This window comes from Anser brachyrhynchus, assembly GCF_964034855.1.
Source record: "Anser brachyrhynchus genome assembly, chromosome: 20".
Classification (NCBI taxonomy): Eukaryota; Metazoa; Chordata; class Aves; order Anseriformes; family Anatidae; genus Anser; species Anser brachyrhynchus.
In genome coordinates, this window is record NC_137713.1 from 513,130 (window position 1) to 534,581 (window position 21,452).

The window sequence follows — 21,452 nt, forward strand, 5'->3', positions numbered from 1 at the left end:
ACTACGGCGTCCGGGGCGGGCCCCGCTCTCCGCCGCTCGCAGCTGCCGCCTGCTGCGGGCGCCATGGGCTGGGAGGAAAAGCAGGTCCGCGGGTACGGCGAGTTTGTGCAGACAGCGCAGCGCTACCACGGCCGGCCCATCTTCGCGCTCTTCTGCGGCGACAAAGATGCCGAGGGCAGGAGCTGGTGCCCGGACTGCGTGACGGGTGAGGCCGGGCGGGCACCCCGCGGCCCCCGGGGGCCGTGGCAGCGCGGGCGTGGCGCCGGGGGGCGGCCTCCTCCCCTCGTGGGGCCGGTGCCGGCCGGGATGCGCCTGCCCGCGGGCGCTCGCGGTCGCTCCGGATTGTCTGAAGCGGCCGGAGCGGCCCCGGCTGCCCTTCCTGGGGTGAACGTGCCGGGGCGCCCAGCAGGTCCCGGTGCGGAGCTGTCGAGGGGCGTTCAGACAGCCCGAGTCCGCATCCTGCTCCGCGAGGGAGCTGGGAGGGGGTCGGGTCCCAAGCTCTAGCTGCAGATAACACCATGGTGAACCCAACTGGCGCTGCAGGCCGACGCGACTGGGAGCAGGCCAAAGCTGCTGCTTCAGAAACAAGCTGTCTGTGCTGGTCTTGGATTTGCCAGCCGTCCCACGGAATAGTGTGTAACGTTATATGCTGTTGAGTAGAGACTGGTATGAAGGATAGGTTTTTATCTGTCTTAGCAAACAATTTGATATGAATCTTACGATCAGTTAATTCACCTCTGCTTCACGTATCAAAAGGCAGAGATGACTCACCGGTGCCTAGCAGTAGAATGTGAAGGCAGCTTCTCAGTGCATTACAGTGAATTTTATGGATCATATATGCCAGATTACATATGACAACCACTTACTGCTGTTTTGCTGGGCTCTTATCCAGAGGAGACACTAATTAATTGTCTAGCTTGTTAAAGTTGAAATTGGCATTTTTGCAAAGGCCATTCCCTTTATTGTTGAACATCTAAGTTCTGCAAAGCTGGCGGATAACCAGATGAAACAAAATACAGATCTCTGCCTGAAACAAAGTGTTTATTAGCAACCTTGCTGGTTGTACTAGATCCACGTGATTCTATAGCACACTATTAACTACAAACATTTAAAAATTACTCTCTAGCTGAACCAGTTGTGAGGAAGGAACTTCATAACATGCCTGATGAGTCTGTGTTCATCTACTGCCTAGTAGGAGACAGAGCCTAGTAAGTAACTGTTTTAATGTCAACAACTGGTATTACCTTGCCACGTAAACCCACTACATGCTGTTCCTAGACTAGAGGTTAACTAACCTGTTGAAACTAATGACTGACTGTCCTTTTGTGAGTGTGGAGGTCTACACCATCCATAAAGTAACTATCTGCATGCTTGTTCTAAAGAGGAAGCTGGGGAGGTGGGAGGTAAAGATCTTCAAATCATCCTTTTGAAGTAATTTTAACAGAGTAATTTCAAACTGCACTTTTAACACATTTTTACAAGTTGTGTTTAACTACCATCTTCCTGAACAGCTGGAAAGATCCTAACAATGAATTCAGGAAGAATCTGAAACTAACAGGAGTGCCTACACTACTTAAATATGGAACAGTAAGTGATATATTGTATTGTATGGATCTACATGCATCCAACTGGGAAACTGGCAGGGGCTTATGGCTATAAATGAGTTTGCTATCCATGTTTTCTGATATCCTCTCTCTTGTTTTAAGGGAACAGACAATTAGGAACATCTCTTTGGCTCCCATCCATGCACTCTTCCTAGCTCTAATAGTTCCTTGAGAGAGAACCGATCTGCTTTTTGTAGAATATTCTCTGTAATAAAGAAAATATATACACGTAGCACATAGTGGTTTAGGGGTAGGCTAAGTTCTTAGCAATGTGGTGTTAGCTTCCTGATGTATGGCTCCTCAAATTTTAAGAAATCTAAATGCTGAATTATGGGAGTGGAACAGGATCATGTATAGTGTTATTTTTCATTGAAATACACTACAGCTCTCACTCCTGTAAACTCTTGCTTTATAGTTGAGGGCATTAAACATGTCACACCAAGTATTAACTTGTACACATTCTTTAACTTAACAATTACTTTCTCAGGAATGACTCTTCCCAGACCAGAAAACCCTCAGGCATTTTTCAGTTATCCTTACATTGCTCACGCTATCCTCCATCCCAACTCACACTTGCCATATAACAAAAAACAATTGCTGTAGTACAGCTAGTATTATGTGCAAATAGCTCTAGTCTAGAACAGATTTTTAATTGCTCCTAAAACATCTTAACTTCCTTTTTCAGCCTCAGAAGCTGGTTGAAGAAGAGTGTTTTAAAGCAGAGCTTGTGCGTATGTTGTTTACTGAAGACTAAATCCTCCAGTAGCCAATCATTTACGAAGATGTTCATCTCATTATTTTCATTGTCCTTTTAAGGAATCCTTACCTGTCGTGCCCTCCTATCCCTCCCCCCCCCTCCCCCCCCCCCGCCACAACGATCATGGTTAATTAATTCCAATTAGTTGAGGTAAATGTCATTATATTCTAAGTTCAAATCTTCAACTAAAGTCTTGCAACAAAAAAATGTACTTCCTTGTTGAAATAAACTTGAATTTGCAAGCAGTATCTTTTCAAAGGAGCTGAGCTCATGTTATAAACCAAAACAACAGCCTACATTTACTGAAGAGTAAGACTTAATTGCCAAGTTATATTTTTAATAGTGAGTAAGTGTGTATTGGGGGGGTGGGGGGCAGGAGAAACAGAAAAAAATGTTTTTTCTTCCTAAAACTAATTTTATGCAGCTACTGAAGCTCTTATGGTAAATTTTCAATACTAAAGATGTTTAATAGTTTATCTGTTCAGCCTAAGCTAAAGGCTACCAGTCTGGTTCTGAACATGTTACAGTACCTCCTCCTACATGAACATGAAATATAACGTGAATACAGCATGAACACAATCTAAATCATGAAAATTAAACCCCTGGCATCTGCCACAATCTGCATTCTTACAAAAAAACTATACAAGAATAAATGACAAATGCTTCTCCAGTTGTGCATTTATACCTTTTTTGTAACACAAATTGTTTTCAGTACACATACTGTAGAAAACAGTCTAAGAGCATCCTATATTTCACTGGAAGAACACCAAGATTAAAGTAAGCTGAGTTTAGAGGAATAGATACAGCTACAGCCTATTTCCTTTTTGGGTATTCACAAAGTTTATAACTTATCTCTGCTCTAATCTTGCAGCTCTTGTTTCTTCACACTTCAATTTTGGTCTCTAAAAAACGCTGCCAGGAAAGCCCTCTAAGAACCCCAGGAACAATGATTACCAGGTAAACAAATAACAAATAGTAACTCATCTCTGTTTCAAGGCAAAAATCCACAAATTAAATTTTGTGCAGCAATCACAATTATTTCAAATTTCTCTTCCTGCAGTTGTAGAAAGGGGTACATGAGGGAGCTCTTAGCCAAACTTCAAGACACATTGTTCTCCAGGGAACATGCCTACTAAGGAGAGACTGCTGAACTACACTTTTTGTTATGATACATACATGTTAGTGCCCTCAAAAACTGTTTTGTTTACAAAATCCATAGGAACAAATACCTAAAGTAAATGCATTTTCAAGATCTTCCACGCTTCAAAATAAACTGCAGAAGTAGATATGTCAGTCTTCTATCTTTAAAAAGTCGGTACAGTAGGTGAAAGAAAAAAACTCATTTGACAAATACACACACACACAGCCAAACCTACAAAACCTACATTCCTCTCTTGTAAATACTTGAAGTACACCTTATCATCACTCTTCCAAGCATTTTTCATTTTACAGAGGTATTGTTTTGTTGCTGCTGCTCTGCCAGTGCCTGCTGGAGGCGCATTCTCTTCCGTGAATAGTGTTGCCAGTGAAGAATCTGTTGCTCATCAATAAACTTAGCACACTGAGCATTTACCAGTTCTTTGCGAAAGTGTTCATATTGGAGCAGCTCTAACATATGCAAACACTGGGGATACCTGGATAAAAAAAAAAAAAAACACAAATACTTTAATACAAGTTTTTACAAGTGACACTAGAAGTGGAGTCTCCAGTAACTCTGGAGTTCATTATTTTATTTATTTAGTGTTTTACTCAATATCAAACCACTTAAGACTGTCCATGTTCTACGCACTGCAACTTAATACCTTCGCTATTAGGCTAGGAAGCAAGGACTGTTATTAGCGCATATACGTACTTGCATAGAGTAACTTTTCTAATGGTTAGATTTCATTAAAACAAACACATTAACTAGAATGTCTGTTTCCAGGGCACATTTAAAATACACAGACAAAAACTGTTTTTCCAAAATGTGGAAGAGTATGAACACTAACAAAGAAATGCAAAATCATCCTTTACTTTGTATAGGCATCAACAAGGCAAAAAAGAGTTTAGCCCACTAACTACGTTAGAATGAAGTAGTTTTGTCCCATAATGCTAAACAGTTTTATTTTAAGCATATGTAAGGTAGAGATAAAGACTGCAAAATATAGATTCCGTGCACAACTTACTAACAACAAGTTCTATAATTTTGTCTATTACTGTTAAATCCAGGCTATTGGAAACAGGAAAATTTATATTACACATAAATACAGTGCAGGTTTTGGTTGCTTGCAGGGAAAAATCAAATTTTGAGATGCTGCCACACAGTGCATAATAGAAGATAAGTATCAAATCATTAAAATGCAGAAACCTAAGTGATTTTAATACTTACTTCAGGTATTTTGCATATTCAGGTTCTTTCCAGTATAGTAAATATTTAAGATAATTTACAAAAGCTTTGTCTTTGAAGTAGCCCCTTTGTGCAAGAACTGAAATAAAATGACAAACAAGGAATTGTCAGCTATAGAGGTATGAAGAAATCTGCCAAATTTGAACAATATGCATTCACAAAACTATACAGAGGAGACACTTCTGCAATAAATTTATAATTCCAAACATTTTTTTGCAACTCAGGACAAAATAAATACAAAGGGCATAATATATATTTTATGTCAGCATTATAGGTATAATAAGCTAATCTCATTTCCCTTATAATGTTCCATTCGTACAGCAACAAGGACGTGAACAGCTGTTTAAAACAAGAATTTTTGACTAGCATCGAAACGGGCGGTGAAAATCAGAGGTATTATGTTTAGTGCCTGAAACTATTATTAGCATTAGTTAAATTCTGGTTTCAGATAAACGAATAGTGTTAGCTTGAAATTATTATTTTCACTTGAACTTATTCTCTTCTGCACCAGATAGATGCATTTTATTTTATTTCAATAACATAAACATTTTGCATTTTAAAGGCTTCCTCCTCCTGCCATAAGAAATCTGGGTAAATGAAATTATTTAAAGACTACCTTTATGCTGGAAAAGGATCTATTCATCTTTCTTTGTTTAACCTTTTGGTCACTGTTTAGTCTAGTTACCAGTGATAATAAACACCATTAAATAATATTCATTCCTCAGGATCCTGACATTTAAGTACTTACAGTTGAGATAATTGGGATTTGCCAGACATTGAACAAATTCCAACTCCAGCTGGAACCTCAGTCGATTTCCTGTATCATCTGATATATACAAGAGAAACAGTAAGAACTGGACCCACGTGATAGACTCAAAAGTCAATTTCTCAATTTGAGTCATACAAATAGGAATAACATGTTTAAACAGGAGATGAAGCAGTAACTCCCCATAATAAATATGAACTCATTTGGCAAAGCCTTTTCCACAGATGAATCAGTGTTGGGCCTGCATTAATAAATAGGTGGGTGTTTGCTTTTTTTTTTTTTTTAAACAGACAAAATGTAAAGAATGGAGGAATGCCCACTGACCCTTTGTTTAGTGAAGGAAAAGGTAAAAGCAAGGAACATGATTTATTTGTACAGGGAAAATTTAAGCAGGTTAAGAGAGAACAGCAAATGGCCCACCAAAATCCTAATTGAACATAACAATGCGACACACTGCACATTCAGCAAGACTGCATATGACAATATTGAGAGAAGTGACTGAAGCACCAGAAGGTTGCACTACCATTCAGAGTGACCTGACGGGAACCTCACAAAGTTCAGCCAAGAGAAACACATAGACCTGTATGTAGGGAGTAATAACCCCATGTGACAGTACAGACTGAGGGGCCAACCTTCTAGAAAACAGTTTTGTAGAGAACGACCTAAAAGTCATGGCAGACAAAGTCAAATATGACTTGCAACATACCTTTGTGGCAAAGAAGCTCAACAGCATCCTGAGCTGCGTTAGGAAAAGCATTGCTAGCAGATAAAGGGTGGTGATCCTTACCCTCTAATTACCACCAGTGAAACCCTATCTGGAGTGCTGCATCCAATTGTGGGGCTCCTCAGGACAAGGAAGATATGGATATACAGAAGCAAGCCCAACAAACCAACACAAAGATAAAGGATTACAGTATCTAATGTACAAGGAGACAAAGACAGCTGTGACTGTTCAGTTTTGAGAACAAAAGACTTGGGGGAAACTTACAAATGTGTATAAATACGTGACATAAGAGAATGAAGATGACAGAATCAAACTCTTCTCAGTAGTGCTGAGGAAAAAAGACTAGAAGCAATGGCTACAAACTGAAATATAGGGAAATCCTTTTAAAGTAAAGATTTTATTTTTTTTTAAATCCATAAAGGAATATGTTGCCCAGAAAAGCTGTGGAGTCTTCATCCCTGAGAGACACTGAAGACCTGACTAGACAAGACCCTTAGCAATCTGCTCTACCTGATCCTACGCTGAGGCATGCAGTAGCCTACGTGATCTCCAGAAGATCCTTTGAACATTAACTATTCTGCAATTCTGCCAAATAGTCCCTTCCTGGGAGATGAAATGTGGAGGAACAGACTCACTTGAACACAATACCACATCAAAGCTCAGTAGTGCCAGTTTTCACTTGCTTAGCAATGATCATAAGAATTCCATGTAATTTCTCCATTTACACCCATGACAATATGTGGCAGGGCCTACCATACAGAAAAAGAGCAATGAGGAATCAACCTCCTTATTTTTAGAATCACTCCACCAAAGTACCTTCATTTTAAAAAGTATCTCTTTTTGAGTGTCACTGCATTGTTATTGGTATAAACTGTTACTTGATCCAGGTTGGTTATTACAGATTTATTCTCGCCTATTTTCACCATATCACCTATGTTTGTAAGCTATTAAATATTTCATTGAGAATATATGCTTAAGAGAATCCTGATAATCCGTGTACATTGTGATTATGCATATAAAACAATCTTTTACAAACTACTAAACAGATTTTAATCTGTTTAAAACAGCCCACACTGACCAAAGTTCTTTTAATTTCTTTGGCACCAACCGGGGCTAAATAGAACACTTTGAAATGTTAAAGTAGGTATAATTATTTGTGTAATATTTATAAAAACTTATAAAAATTCTGTGATAGTAATTTGATAAATTCTACTTGACATAGTATTTTCATGACAACTCTCTGATGGCTCCATCCTGCACCACTGAGCATTTCCATGCTATAGAGAAATGGCTATGTCCTTAAAAAAATAAGAAACTTGAACAGAGAATTCAAGAGCTGTGCAATACAAATTGAGAACATAGGAAAAAAAAGGTATATAGAATGCTTAAATCTTAACAATAATGAACACATAGTAGACCCTTACTGATGGAAGACAGCTCAGTGCTCAGATGTCTGTTGTTATCACTAGAGATCACTCATTCACAGGACTGCGAGGCTTACTTTCAATTCCCAGCTGCGACCACCAACAGATTCTAACACCTGGATATACATGCCCCTGGAAAAGCTGCATCTAAGCACACGTTCATTTTTCTATAATGCTGTCAAGGCAGAGCTACTAGCCCAGGGCTCGTGCATCATTATGAAAACCAATGCATTCTATAGGAATAAAGACCAAGAACAGGATGCGCTTGACTGAAGACCCTGAGCTCCCCAACTTGCAGCTCAGACTCCTGAATTAAGGACAAACGTTAAACATGAAGTCGAGGCTGGCATCCGTGGCAAAAGGTGCAAAAACTATCCTAGAGTTTTGGGGTAGCGGGCTTTTGTTCTACGGCTATCCCCTCCCACGGCGTCTGAGAGGATGAGGGCCACAGACGCCTCCCCAGGAGCCAGCAGGGCGGCACCAGGGCAGGCCGGGTGCCGGGGGCGGCCTCACAAGGAGAGACCCGCGCAGCCCGGCGGGAGCAGCACGACTTTGCCCCTGGCCCCCTTCTTCCGAGGAAGAGCTCAGAGCACGCCCCCACAGGCACCCACTTCCGAGCCGGCCGCAGCTCTCCGCGCGGCCGGACTGCGGGCTGCCTCTCCCCGGCCCGCAGCCCGACCCCGGCCGCGCCGTCCCACCGCGGCAGCCCCTCACCTGCCTCCATGGCGGCCCGCCGGGCCCCACCCCGCCGAGGCACAAGATGGCGACAGGCACTCCCGGACGGGAGCCCAGCGGGGACGGTCACCGGGGCATCTTGGGAAGGTCGTGACGGTTGCCCGGCAACGGGCCGGGCGGCGCGGCCGCCCGCAGGGCCCGCCCCGAGGCCTGCGGGAACGCGCCCCGCCGCCGCCTGTTAGCGGGCGGGACCGCGCCAGCGCGGCGCCCGGCCCCGAGGCGCCGGCACGGCGAGCTCGGCCCGCCCGGCGGAGACACTGGGGCTGCTGCAGGGGGAGCCCGCTCCCGGCCGCACGCCTTCGCGGCAGCCCCCCCCCCCCCCCCGGAGAACAGCAGGGTTGGTGCCTGGGCACCGAACGGAGGAAACGGCCTCGTCGGCAGAGAGCGAGCGGGCGGGCGGGCGGGGCCGGTCTGAGGCTGCGCTCGACTCATGCCGCGCAGCTCCCCCGTGGCAAAAAGGGCTCCCCACGTGGTAATTGTCATTCGTGGTCCTCAAACGTATGATGACAGGATGCCTCATTCAGTATTAGTTTTTAAATACTGAGATAAATTCTCTGGGACAAGTTCCAATAAGTCATTTTTCAGGAAACAAAAAATTATGGCAGTTTCATGAGGGAAATGTACACTGGCAGAGGGAGATTTTTCCCCACAACAATATTACTCAGAAACACATACCCAGAATATAAATTCCTGTGTGTCTAATCTACTAGGCAGCCGTTCTCCTCCGTAGGTAAGCAGATACGTGCTACCGGTTTTTCAATGGCAGAGCATGTAACAACCTGCGTGGCCAGAAAGAACATTTGGAGACTCCAAATAAAAACCCAGACTGAAGATAGTATTGGAAGAAATCCTCCCTTGCTGTCCTGTTGTGTTCTGTAGCTCACTTCAAACTTTTAAGTGCCAGAAGTCAAAGTACAAAGTCTGGTGTATTTTTCAAATAATCGAAATTCAGTTTCATAGCAATCATTTCACTCTGCAAACTTTGCCAGCAGAACAAACGGACTTCTGAAAACTTTGCTGCCACCTTCAGGTAGCAGTCGCAAAAAAATCTGCAAGCTTCTACCACATGGAAAAAAAGTCCCATATAAACTGTTTGAATGTGAACCAGTGTAGGCATAAAGTTATGTATCATCCTGATGTCTAAGTCTTATATTTTTTTTTTCCTAACCAAAAGAGAGTATTCCTTCTAACAGCAATATGGCTGGAGAGGTTAACATTTTATTAATGTTAACCAGATAAAAATAAACCAGCCATGGTCAACCTATAGACGGGTGAGGAGGATATTTTAAGAGTGTATTCCCTATAGTTCTGTACTACCCCCAAAGCAATAGCAACAGAATTTCCGAAGAAGATCTGTAGATTAAATATAACAGATACTTCAAAAATAGTGGACTTGCTATAAAATGGGTGTAGAGGTCTTTTCCGAATGTGGAATCAGTTTGGACTGGGACATTGCAAAGCTGGTTAAAGAAAAAGACAGAACTACTAATTTCAGTAAGTAGTTTGGTGCTTATGATATAAAGAAAGTTCTCTGTACTTAAAATCAAGTGGAAATGATTTGCCATTTTGATTTCTACAGTCTACGTTAAGAGATTAATACTTACCTAACCGAACAAAGTATTTTAAGATGGAATTCAATAAAATCATTTTTAAATGCTTTATTAAAGTTAGGATGCTCCAACAGAAATGAAAATATACCATATAAACCTGTGAACAGCAGAACTTACACCATCTGGTTTCCTGTGGCTTCTGTGGAGGTTCTGTAACACCTGAGACTCTAGTTCAGTTTATGTTAGAGCCTCCCCCAAGTCGAACCATAGCAACACCTGCCTCTAGACAGAACCTTTGTCTAGAAAGCAGTATGCCTTAAATCTCAATGCTAGGATTTTTCATTCTATTTACCTGTGTTACCAATGTTCCATTTTTTTTTTTTCCTTCCTCCCCCCAGATAGATGTAGGGTAACAGCTGGGAATGGTAAAAGAAGAGGACTGTGTTTGTATTTGCAAAACATTCATTTTAACTTTGCACTAGGCAAGCCGTTGATAAACATTTCCAAAGCTGAAGAAAATGGAAAGGAGAGACTCAAACCTAAAATATTGAACTACATTTTGGTTTTTATTTTTATGTTCTTTCTTTCTGCATGTTGGACAGAAGTTTGAGCCTGGATGTTTTTTTGTCTGTTTGTTTTGTAGCAACTTTACAATGAGCCAAGTAGGTTTCAGACAACCTCTGCAGTTAATTCCTCATTCATTAAAAAGTTGTATCAGAGTGAAACCAGTTAATAAACAAACACTCCAAGAGTGCAAAGCAGAACTGCACTGTTGCATCAGCACCCTGGAAAGGAGTCCAGCTTTCAGGTTGTAAATTTATTCTAGAGGTTGCATTTTTGCCTGGGGTTACATCCTAGATTTTTAGAACTTTTTTAGAACAAAAGCCCCCATGGTTTAACACTGTCAAGTTAGCTTAGGTTCATTGCTACTACAATTGTATGATTAGGCACTTGTGTAACAGTACACTGTATACAGACTTACCTGAAACCTGACTGATTTTTATTTATTTTTTAAATGCATGTGATTTGCTATTTTCATTTTTAAACTACTTTTAGTGTCTTACTTAGTGATTTTTCTATAATACCATCTCTTCCTATGCACTGTGATTCCTGCCCCCCCTCCCCCCCGAAATTGGGTTACAAAACAATCTAAACAGGATTTATGCATAGCTTTTCCTAATAAAATAGGGCTGTGCTTTTTTTTTTTAAAGCAAAAAAAAAAAAGAAACCAAACAACAAAAAATCCAAGGTTTCAGTGGTTATGGAATACTACCATTACTACAACAAAATGTAACAAGTCACTCCCCAGTAAACACATACTTTGGGCTAAAAGCAGAGATCAAACAGATCCCATGCATCTGCACTGCTATTCTGGAATGCGATTTCTCTCCCAAAACTGACTTCAGAGGAGAGAATCCTAAGAAAGGCTTGGTCACGGGAAATAAATTACTATGTAGGTTTGCCAGAGAGTTAAGTCAAACAACTCAATTCTTGGCCATCAAAACTAGGAACAAAATTGAAAGTCAGGGTCATGCTAAAAAAAAAAAAAAAAAAAAAAAAGAACTTTCTCTAGGAAAAGTTAGGTTTATTTATGCTTTTAAATATTAGCTTAGTCAAACTTCCAAACTTTTGGTTAATGACAGTTTTTAGCTGGATGTGCCTTCCACTGATTTAAGCTTCAGTTTTGCACTCACGGGTTTCAGAGAATATTAGAAGCTATAGGCTAGGTTCTGGCCTTTTTAATCATGCTGATTAGTACTGCATTAACAGTAATACTGTTTAGAAAGCAATATGGTTTATGATGTCAAGTACAATATAGCATCACTAGAATTGACAGGGAGACACAGTCATTAAATGAAACTATTTCTGGGATGTGAAGACACCAAGACTCCATTACACACAGGAGTCTTGTCTGAAGTGCTGTTAGCTCCTGAAGGTGGAAATGAGGGATGTGAAACATTTCTGAGTTTACCTATGACAAAGTACAATGCATTTCTGTGAGAAAGAAAAGTTTCAGCAAGGCTTCATAATTGATAACAGTGATCTTGTTAAACAAGAAGTACTTTATACACAATGCTTGGACCCCAAGAGATATGCTTTCATTTACCCATCTACTTCAGTATAGGATGCACTTAAATTGACATGGGTAATGACATCTTAAAGGATTTTAACCATAGAATGCAAGACAGAATTTTTCAGACTGGAGAGTAATCTGCTACAAATATGGTTAAATAACAGAGAACAGAGTATGCATTATGTTATAAATATACCAAGCCAGTACAGAGTCTGCAATTTTTTTACTCCAATGTTATAATTGTAATTGAATAGAAGCAAGATCATAGTTATCACTGACTGAAACAACTGTCAGAACATATTTAATTAAAGGCTTAACTGTTCAATTAAGTTTTTTTTTTTTTTTTTTAAGTTCAAGAAACTGGCAGGTAACACGCATTTCAAAAGCCAACCTATGATAATCATGGTAGAACAATCTTCATCTGAAGACTATTAAACACCATTCAGTGGAGCAGAAAATTTTGTGAAGGAGTGTAAAAAGACTTATAAGTCTGTGGCTTACAGACAGTGCAACATGTACTCATGTGACTACGATACTCGTCCAGGTTTAGATAACCATTAGGAAGTGAAGACAAATTTAAGATTAAATGTCAAAAGGTCACAAAGCATTTTATACTTTTCTTTAATAAGGTGGTTAAAAATATGTCAGTCTTCTGTTGTTAGGACACTGGGAACACAGCTGAGTTTGAGGATCAATATGCTTTGAACTTTAGAGTAACATTCCGGAAGGAATATCTTCACTAAGGTATTGCTTGTCATTTTAAGACATTTTTAAAGGTGCTTTAAAGAAAAAACTTTGAAGTGAGTCAATGGGCTTTATTTAGACTTCAAAGGATGCTTAGAACAAATGCTAAACCACATGCAATATTGAGTTAAAGTGTTATTAGGAGAAGCATTTCAGTTGTTCAATATTATTAGCCTGTCAGTCTCTTATTCCAGAGAGTAGGCTCTTTAATTCCATGACACATTTATATCTGCCACCAAGTCCATAATGCTAATAACCATGAGTATTAACATTTTGATAAAAATGAATCATGTTAGTGAAATCATTGGAGCTAAATATAAAAACAAGATTTTTTTTTGCCTTATCACCACATCAATTGCCTGACTTAAGAGAATTAGGCAAATTAGATTATCCTAGTCTTGTACAGGAACATATAACTGTACTTGAAATATCACTGCACTTACTTATGCAGCTGAAGAAAAGAGTGCTAGAATTGCAAGGCCCCTGGTAATGAAGATGTTATGATTAGTGAGATTCCTTCCTGCTGGCAAGTAAAACTTTAAATATCCTGTACAAACTCACCCACAAGCTCACCCACCCATGATGAAAATAACTTTAATTCTTGGTCATTGCAAAGGTGGTACACAAATAGTTATAGTTTCATGGATGCTTACATAAATATTTGGCAAAAATATGAACCTTCTCTTTAGTTGCATGCTAGCCAGTCTGTCAATGCATATAGTTAAGATTATATAGCATTCAGGCAAACAGAAGTGCTGAACTCCTTAGGAGGCAAATCTAAATATACCTTATGTAGACAAGTCTCTTAACCTCCAAATGTCAGTCCTACACTAGATTGTTTGGATTACGTCTAACATAGATACTTAAGTAACTTGAAGAAACCTAGAATTTATTGAATAATTACGCAACAGTGTAGAGCACAACTTGACATGTTCCTTGTGTTATATTCAACTTTTTTCTTGTTGTATTGCAGAGTTAGTATCTTAATTCAAATATTTTGAGTAATTGCAATATTTTGAGCCTTTTCGTAGGCCACTTTATATACACTATAAATAAGAAATGTTAAACTACCTCTCACCATAATAATAATTGCTGAGCTGTCTGATCTTGCAGTCCTCCAGTTTAACCATTGCAAAAAACAATAACAAAAGAAGTCTCAGGATCAGATCCTAGATTAATTTTGCTTTCTCTTGAGATCAGTAATACTGGCTAGTACAGAACAGTACATAAAGCTATTTTTACCTCAACAGTACTACTGCACCTGGATTTCCTATTACGTGTCTGATAGTGAGACACAGAGAAAATCCCGATCACCTCTTAGATATTGGGTAGAAATCAAAAAATTGTTTCAGAGAAAAAATAATTACTGCAAATGAAATCCATGACTCCACAACCATGCTTAGAAAGTATATTATAAAAACAAACAACACCCCCCCCCAACCTGGATATTCTGATTTCTACAATCTATTCTTTCATGGAAATCTTTAGACTACCAAGCAGCCTTTTATGGAAATCTTTAACCACGAGCCACGTAATATGTACATGCTAACTACAAGGCAGATCATCATTCCAGTGTTTTAACCTCACATTTCCAAAGTTTGGAGGTCTTCTAATTATTTCTTTAGAGCTGACAAAAACACACAAAGCAGAGAAAATCACCCCTTTTGCTGAATATCAGGAACCTGTTTTCTTGGGAGTTATAGATCCCAGGATTCATGAATACCAGGATTCAGGAAATATTCAGACCTCAGCTTTTGTGAAAGGGCTACTTCTGCTATCAGTAGAAGCACAGAAGAAAAATAATAAGGAAGGCTATCTAAATGCACTCTCAGGGAAAAAAATAAAAAATAAAAATCCCCTAGACTCAAAGCTGAAAAAGTCTTTTGCTGGAAATGACAGTGTCATATCCATTCCTTGAGAACCTTACTTGAACAGAAAGGCTTATTTTTGGGAGGAAGACAAAGAAATCGTAACAAGCTTGATCTTAGATCACAAAACACTTGTGGCAGCCTCTCTGGCATTCTCTTGCATGCTATAACTATTCAGCAGCTTTTCCATGTTGTCTTTTACTTACTCTTAATGAATGCCACCAAACAGTCCATGTGAAGCTGTAACAACTCCTGTGCAGAACAGCACAGCAGAGGGAAGATTTTATTCATAGAACATTTTTTCCATTCAGGTAACGTGCATCTCCTACACCAGGAACGTTCAACACTGACAACAAAAGACAGGAGGGTTCTGCCCACATTCTGGACAGCAGCATTCCTGGAATCTATTTCCAGTTCTGGAAGAATAGTCAGAATGGTCTTTGTTCCTAAAATTGCTCACCTTCTACTCCTGAGTGCAAGAGTTTCAACAGTAAGTATTAGCAGAGCTGTCCAGACATCATGCACATCTTTGCTTAATAAAGTTGAAAGGTTTCTAAATAGCTGAGTTAGCCTCTTTCTGTAGGAGCTTTACTTCAACGGCTCCACCTCTTACTGCTCAAGTTTGTTATGTCAGGTAGTCTTCTACATATAGAGTGACCCTGCTAGACTGGCTTTATAAAGTATATGAACTTGGACCTCTCACCTGCATAACACTGATAAGGATAGGCATTCATGCCTCCCAGTACTTATTAGGGTCTTTTTCTGATCTTTTGGCTCCAGCTGCTACAGGGGACCAAGCCACAGAAGAAAAATGAAACACTTACCCATGTAATTTCCATTCCTTAAAGGTTTCTCAGGAGGCAGAGAATCCTGACCTTCTCCCTAACCTTACTTTATTGTGCAGACTCTAACCTACTGTGGGATCAATTAAAATACAGTACAGTGGAAGGACTCCACATAGCTAGGCTATGTATAGCTGCTGCAGGTCTTTGTATAAATTAGCAAAGACCTGAGAGGTGTTTCATGAAGGACACCTGCATCTAATTAACTCCTAGAATGCTGGCCATCACCAAGTTAAGTCTGTCCAAAATGAAAAACAAACAAACAAACAAAAAAGCACCAAATGCTAAGAGCTGGACCCAGATCACGTGCAAAAAAAAATTAAGATTTACTTATTTGAAGACCCTTTAGACAAGGGTGAATTTGTTTCCCAATATGGATTCCCCGATGGTTGATTTTAACTTGTGCATTTTCAGTATCCTGGGATACTATATTCATATTTGCTCTTATTGATTGGACTCACATCTGTAGTCAGTTATGAATGAAAGGAGTCAAAGGTGAGCTCTGAAATGAGGAACCATAAGACATTTGAGGGTAGGGGGCTGCCCTCAGGAAAGTTTTTTTTTTTTCTTTTTCCTCAGCTTTTGTTATTAAGGAGATAAAACCTCCCCCACCTTGATAGAAATTCTATTTTTGACTGTGTAACCAAGACAAACTATTGAAGAAAAATAGATACTTGCTCCAGAAATAATCATTGCTTAATTGAAAAATTTATTAACTTTTTTTCTGATGGAAAATTTGATATTCAACCAGCCTGCTAAAATATTTGCAAAGACCCAACCTATATTATCGTTCACAAAGATTAGTTCACGCATGTATGTTGTTTTAGTATCCAGTACACTCAGTTCTGTCAAGTGTATGGTTTGCCTATAAAAATAATATTTTATGAAGTGCACATTCTGACCTGGAATGGTTTATGAAAACTCATTGAAAAGCTGTGTGCCAAATCAGGCCAGTGAATAATTTCATGTGGGTAAATAAAGTAGTGAAGTAAACACGGGAAAGATAAAACATTTTTTCTTACTTAAGAAATGGTCTCTTCCTTGTGACCAGAATCTACAATCCACATTTACACCACAACTAATAAGCAACTATTGATGTAGTGCTGCAGAAAAAAACCTAAATTAGCAAAAATACGTTCAGTATAATCAACTCATTTTCTAAAAAGCTAACAAACATCTTGTTAAGCAGTCCTTAATCACCTCTGAGCAGCGTGTTCTGCCTACCTTTTACTCTGTGCCTCCACATGGCTTGTGCTGCAGTTGCCTCTATTCCATATAAGACACTGGAATTCCTTAGAATTTGCCTTTGGAAGAAGCATGTTTTCCTTCCCCATAAAAAGTTACAAATATTGACTAGTCATGCAAAAGCACAGGATGAATAAGAAAATTGTTTTCAGTATATTGAGTTGACAGTTACTACACTGGAATGCTAAACCACTATTAAATAACCAAGCAGTTGAGAAAAATCTACTACAAAGAAGAATTGTCTGTTGATAAATATAGTTTACTTTTTTATTAGGCTTACATTCAAGTGCAAATATAACAAAAGGAACTTAACAACATTTAACAACAAAGATTTAACAGCAAGGGGAAAAGCGGGGACCAACTGACATAATGGATAAGAAATACCACTTCCTGTCAGCATGGGCTCAGTTTTGCTATGCACTGCAAATTGCTGCACAAATTCACAAGCCAAACCCTCAAAATTGCAAGTCTGCATTTAAAACTAAGTAATTTAAAACTGAAACAGTGAGTTCCTGTTACTTGTTTTCATTTATTTTGAGCTAGAGTTGATATCCAAAGGCATTCCTGCCATTCTGTCACAGTTTCCAACAAAAGCTGGGATTCCCACATGACTGAAAGAGTTAGAACTTCAAGAATCACAGCAAATTTCATACAATTTGACTGAAATCAGAGCCTTCAGCAACATAACTTGTTCATTACTTAGACAGATCACTTAATCTTTGTTTTCATGAATGAATTAGCAGGACATATTTCTAACCAGTGTTATAGGTTGATAAGCATTAAATACAACATTTAAAACTGAAAGAGAAAAGTTAAACAACTTGGTAGAAGTTTGAGTAGAGTCCAGAAAGAAGCTTTAATAAACCAGTCTCTGGCTTCTTGCTTTATACTTCCACTGTCTCTCTTTAACACACATACTTCCACAGTTTTCCTGACTCATTTACACACTCACTCTTAAGTAATCCTACAGCAGCCTAGACTCACATGAAAAAATGTGAACTTTTTGCTCTTTCTATATGTGTAACATATATATACATGCACATAAAATGCATACATACATACACACGCACACACACACATATATATATATAAACAAAGCCTGGCACACACAACTTGCTGGCAACAGAAAAGCAGTTGGCCTTAATAGCCCAAACCCAAGGATTGTCAGCTGATGTTAGTGTAATCCTACCAAAGAGTTCCTAGACATGAGGATTTCAATAGATCTCTGTCTGAAAAATAAAGGGGATGGTTGACCATTAAAACAAAACAGCTATGGGCACAAAGAAAGAAAGTCTTAAAAGCAAGCTTTCCTGTGAAATGAACGTTATTACTAGAGCTTAATACAGGGTCTTTTCATGCAGTCATTTACTAGCTACAACACAGTGCTGTAAAATACCAAGTCCAGGAATACTTTAAGCCAACTTTAGGTAACCACTGTCTAGATACAAATTTTTATGTAATGCTCATCAACCTTCTAGGAACTTTTTTTTTTTTTTTTTCCTTGAGTAACTCAGTGTTCTGTTGATAAGCTGGATTTTCACAGCTGTCAGGATGAACATCCATGAAAAGTCTTCATACTAATTTTGCAGATAAAAGTTTTTGCAAGATAAAGTAAGACTATAGGATATAACTCTAATTGGACAGCAACAGAGTTATGCAGGAGATGTTTGAATCAAAATCTTCATAAACAATGAAACCTAATCGTGAATAAAACAGTGAAGGAAAAACTACCACCCTCCTCAACAATACCAACTTTTTACAATTTTCTCCTCTTTTCTATTATGGTTATTTAATGCAACTACATTATGATACCAGGTTTTCTAAGAAACTGTTTTTAGGCTTTGGATAACAATACTATTATCTGTTTTGCTTGTTTTGTCATTAATATTCACTTGTAGAAATAGGTGCTATCAAGTTGTTATATTCTGAAAATACTTCTGTGGAGTAAGCAACTGTGTATGATCGTCAGGCCCAGGGAGACTCAAGCGCTCTGCTCAAGGACAGGAACATCTTCTGTCATAGCTTGCAAAGCAGATGCAGTCTGTAGTGGATGACAGAGTCCTCTTTATACCACAAACTATGCACAAAGGGGCCAGCAGAGGTATATAAAAGTGAGGGTCCGATCTGATGCAGATCTTCCAGCCAGATGAAAAACAGCCTTTAAATCATGCAGGCAAATGCCAAGCCTTGCAAGTGCCCATTAGTGCATTGATGGGATTGTGCTCAAATGCACAGAAGTGTTGGGGACCTCACTGAGAAACAGACAGAGCACTGTCAGGAAGTCGTATGTTTATTCACCCACACTGGAAAACCAGTGTGAAAACAGTCTGTCACTAGATTCAAGTCACTTGATTTGCATCCACAGTAAGTTTGACTCTATTTCTGTCTGAGTGCTATTTTTAGCTTGGTGACTTCAAAATCACATAGGGAATGCTGAAAGTGGATGTAGATATAGATACAACATGGGCAAGAAATACACGATCATAAAATCATAGAATCATCTGGGTTGGAAAAGACCTTCAAACCATCAGATCCAACCAGCAATCTGACCAAGACCCATCACTAAACCATGTCTCTTGGTGCCACGTCCACACATTTCTTAAATACCTCTAGGGATGGAGACTCCACCACTTCCCTGCGCAGCCCATTCCAATGCTTCACCGCTCTCTTAGTGAACAAATTCTTCCTAATGTCCAGCTTAAATCTCCTCTGGTGTAACTTGAGACTGTTTCCTCGCATCCTATCACTTGTCACCTGAGAAAAGAGACCTCCTCACTGCAACCTCCTTTAAGGTAGTTGTAGAGAGACATGAGGTCTCCCTCAGCATCCTCTCCTCCATGTTAAAGAACCCCAGTTTCCTCAGTTACTGCTAACTCTTGTTTTCTAGTCTCGTCACCAGCTTTGCTGTTTTTCTATGCACACACTTGAGAAACTCAATATCCTTCTTGTAGTGAGCGTCCCAGAATCGAATACAATATTCGAGCTGCAGTCTCAACAGTGCCATGTACAAGGGGATGATCACTTGCCTCATCCTGCTGGCCAGACTGTTTTTGATGCAGGCCAAGATGCCCTTGGTCTTCTTGGCCACCTGGGCACACTGCTGGCTCATGTTCACCTGACTATCAAACAGCACTCTCATTTTTTTTCTGTTGGGCAGTTTTCCAGCAACTCTTCCCTAAGCCTATACAGCTGCATGGGGTTGCTATGACCCAAATGCAGGACCTGGCGCTTGCCTTTGTTCAGTGGCACATGATTGGACTCTGTCCATCAATCCAGCCTACCCAGATCCTTCTGTAAACCCTTCCTACTCCGAAGCAGTTCAACCATCCCACTTAACTCAATATCATCCACAAACTTACTGAGGGTGCACTTGATACCCTCATCCAAATCACTGATAAAAATGTTAGACAAAACTGTCCCTAACACTGAACCCTGGGGGATGGAACTGGTGATCAGCCACCAACAGAATCAAACTCCATTGACTACTACTCAGAGCCTGTCCATCCACCTGGTTCTATACTTGTCCAAGCCATCGGCAGCCAGTGTCTCCAGAAGAATACTGTGGGAGACAGTGTTAAATGCTCTACTAAAATCAAGGTAAACGACACACACAGCTTTTCCCTCTACTAAGTGGGTCATCTTGTTGTAGAAGATCAGGTTATTCAGGCAGGACTTGCCCTTCATAAACGCATGCTGGCTGCTTTTGATCACTTGATTGTCCCATATGTGCTGTGTGATGGCAGTCAAGAACAACCCTTTATCAGCCATATTGTAATTCTGCAGGTTTGAGACATTCACCATGTCAGTTCCAGCATTTGCAGACAGTATTAGCAATTTAGTATCCTGAGAGAAGAAAGGAAAAATCAAGGACCTTCTACAGAATGAAAAGAAAATAGGAAACCTTTAACTTTGCTCCTTACAGGCAGCTGTTATGCTAGCTGGACAACTGACATAGGCACTAGCAACTAAAAGTCATGCTCTGCTCACATACAATAACACAGGGATTATTTGCTTGTTCAACATGGCTGAGTAACCTGTCCTAACAAAGACCATGATAAGGATACTGCTGTGTTCTCTGTTGGCTTTGGTGGTACATGTTTTCATAGAATCATAGTTTTGAAGTGGGGGGGAAAAAGGGATTCATTTACGCTACAACCTAAAGACCATTTATATATAAAACTAAAACACTTTGATGAGAAGAAAAATAATGCCATACAAGTTGAGTATCTCTAATGATACTTATCCTGTAGCGCTGTAAACGGATATAACCTAGCTCCTGTAACAAAGTAATTGTCCTTGCATTACCCAGTGTAAATAATACACTTATTTACTCAGTGCACAGGAACAGGACGACATGCATGCTTGATGCTGAAGAAAAGTCTGTTAGTGCCGATTATACTGGAGACTATGTACAAGACTGTTTCTTAAAAGCAAGTTGTGTTTGTTAGATTCCTATAATCTTTTACTCTGAAATGAACAAAATAGCTTGTAGAATTTGCCACCTGCTTTGGTCCTGCCTGAGCATTTTCAAAGATGGAAACTCACATTATCACATAGCTGAGGAAAGGAACCCTTGATATGTAGGTCTGAAGGTACTTAAAGCAGTGTCAAAATCTCTGCTTTGCACTGATTTTCTATGGTGTGTATCCACAAGGAGCTTCCTAGAACAGTACTATGCTACAGAGGAAGGTAATGCAGAAACAAGTGATTCACTGTGTCACACAGGAAACAAT

The 21,452-nt window shown here is 39.7% G+C and overlaps 2 protein-coding genes across 3 annotated transcripts; one reads left to right on the top strand and one right to left on the bottom strand.

The window, feature by feature from the left end:
• The first annotated feature begins 62 nt into the window (after nt 1-62).
• TXNDC17 (thioredoxin domain containing 17) lies at nt 63-2,609 on the top strand. The gene is made up of 4 exons (XM_080562555.1): nt 63-205; nt 1,127-1,208; nt 1,512-1,587; nt 2,290-2,609. The coding sequence occupies exons 1-4, from the start codon at nt 64-66 to the stop codon at nt 2,356-2,358; spliced, it is 369 nt and encodes a 122-aa protein (XP_080418681.1). The 5' UTR covers nt 63; the 3' UTR covers nt 2,359-2,609.
• Nucleotides 2,610-2,681: 72 nt separating this feature from the next.
• Nucleotides 2,682-15,478, bottom strand: MED31 (mediator complex subunit 31). 2 transcript variants are annotated; one of them, XM_080562554.1, is made up of 4 exons: nt 15,457-15,478; nt 5,496-5,573; nt 4,730-4,826; nt 2,682-3,995 (listed from the first exon to the last, which is right to left on the bottom strand). In XM_080562554.1, exons 1-4 carry the CDS (start codon nt 15,458-15,460, stop codon nt 3,803-3,805), a joined length of 372 nt encoding a protein of 123 aa, XP_080418680.1. In that variant the 5' UTR covers nt 15,461-15,478; the 3' UTR covers nt 2,682-3,802. The 2 variants fall into 2 exon arrangements, with proteins under 2 accessions (XP_080418680.1, XP_080418679.1); XM_080562553.1 differs by lacking the exon at nt 15,457-15,478 and adding an exon at nt 8,376-8,611.
• Between the last annotated feature and the right edge of the window lie 5,974 nt (nt 15,479-21,452).

Coding starts and splice junctions, on each gene's coding strand:
- TXNDC17 (XM_080562555.1), top strand. CDS start 64: ATGGGCTGGGAGGAAAAGCAGGTCCGCGGGTACGGCGAGTTTGTGCAG. Junction 206..1,126: donor GTGCCCGGACTGCGTGACGG/GTGAGGCCGGGC, acceptor ATTACTCTCTAG/CTGAACCAGTTGTGAGGAAG. Junction 1,588..2,289: donor CACTACTTAAATATGGAACA/GTAAGTGATATA, acceptor TTCCTTTTTCAG/CCTCAGAAGCTGGTTGAAGA.
- MED31 (XM_080562553.1), bottom strand. Junction 4,827..5,495: donor AAATCCCAATTATCTCAACT/GTAAGTACTTAA, acceptor ATTTTATTTCAG/TTCTTGCACAAAGGGGCTAC. Junction 3,996..4,729: donor GAATATGCAAAATACCTGAA/GTAAGTATTAAA, acceptor TTTTTTATCCAG/GTATCCCCAGTGTTTGCATA.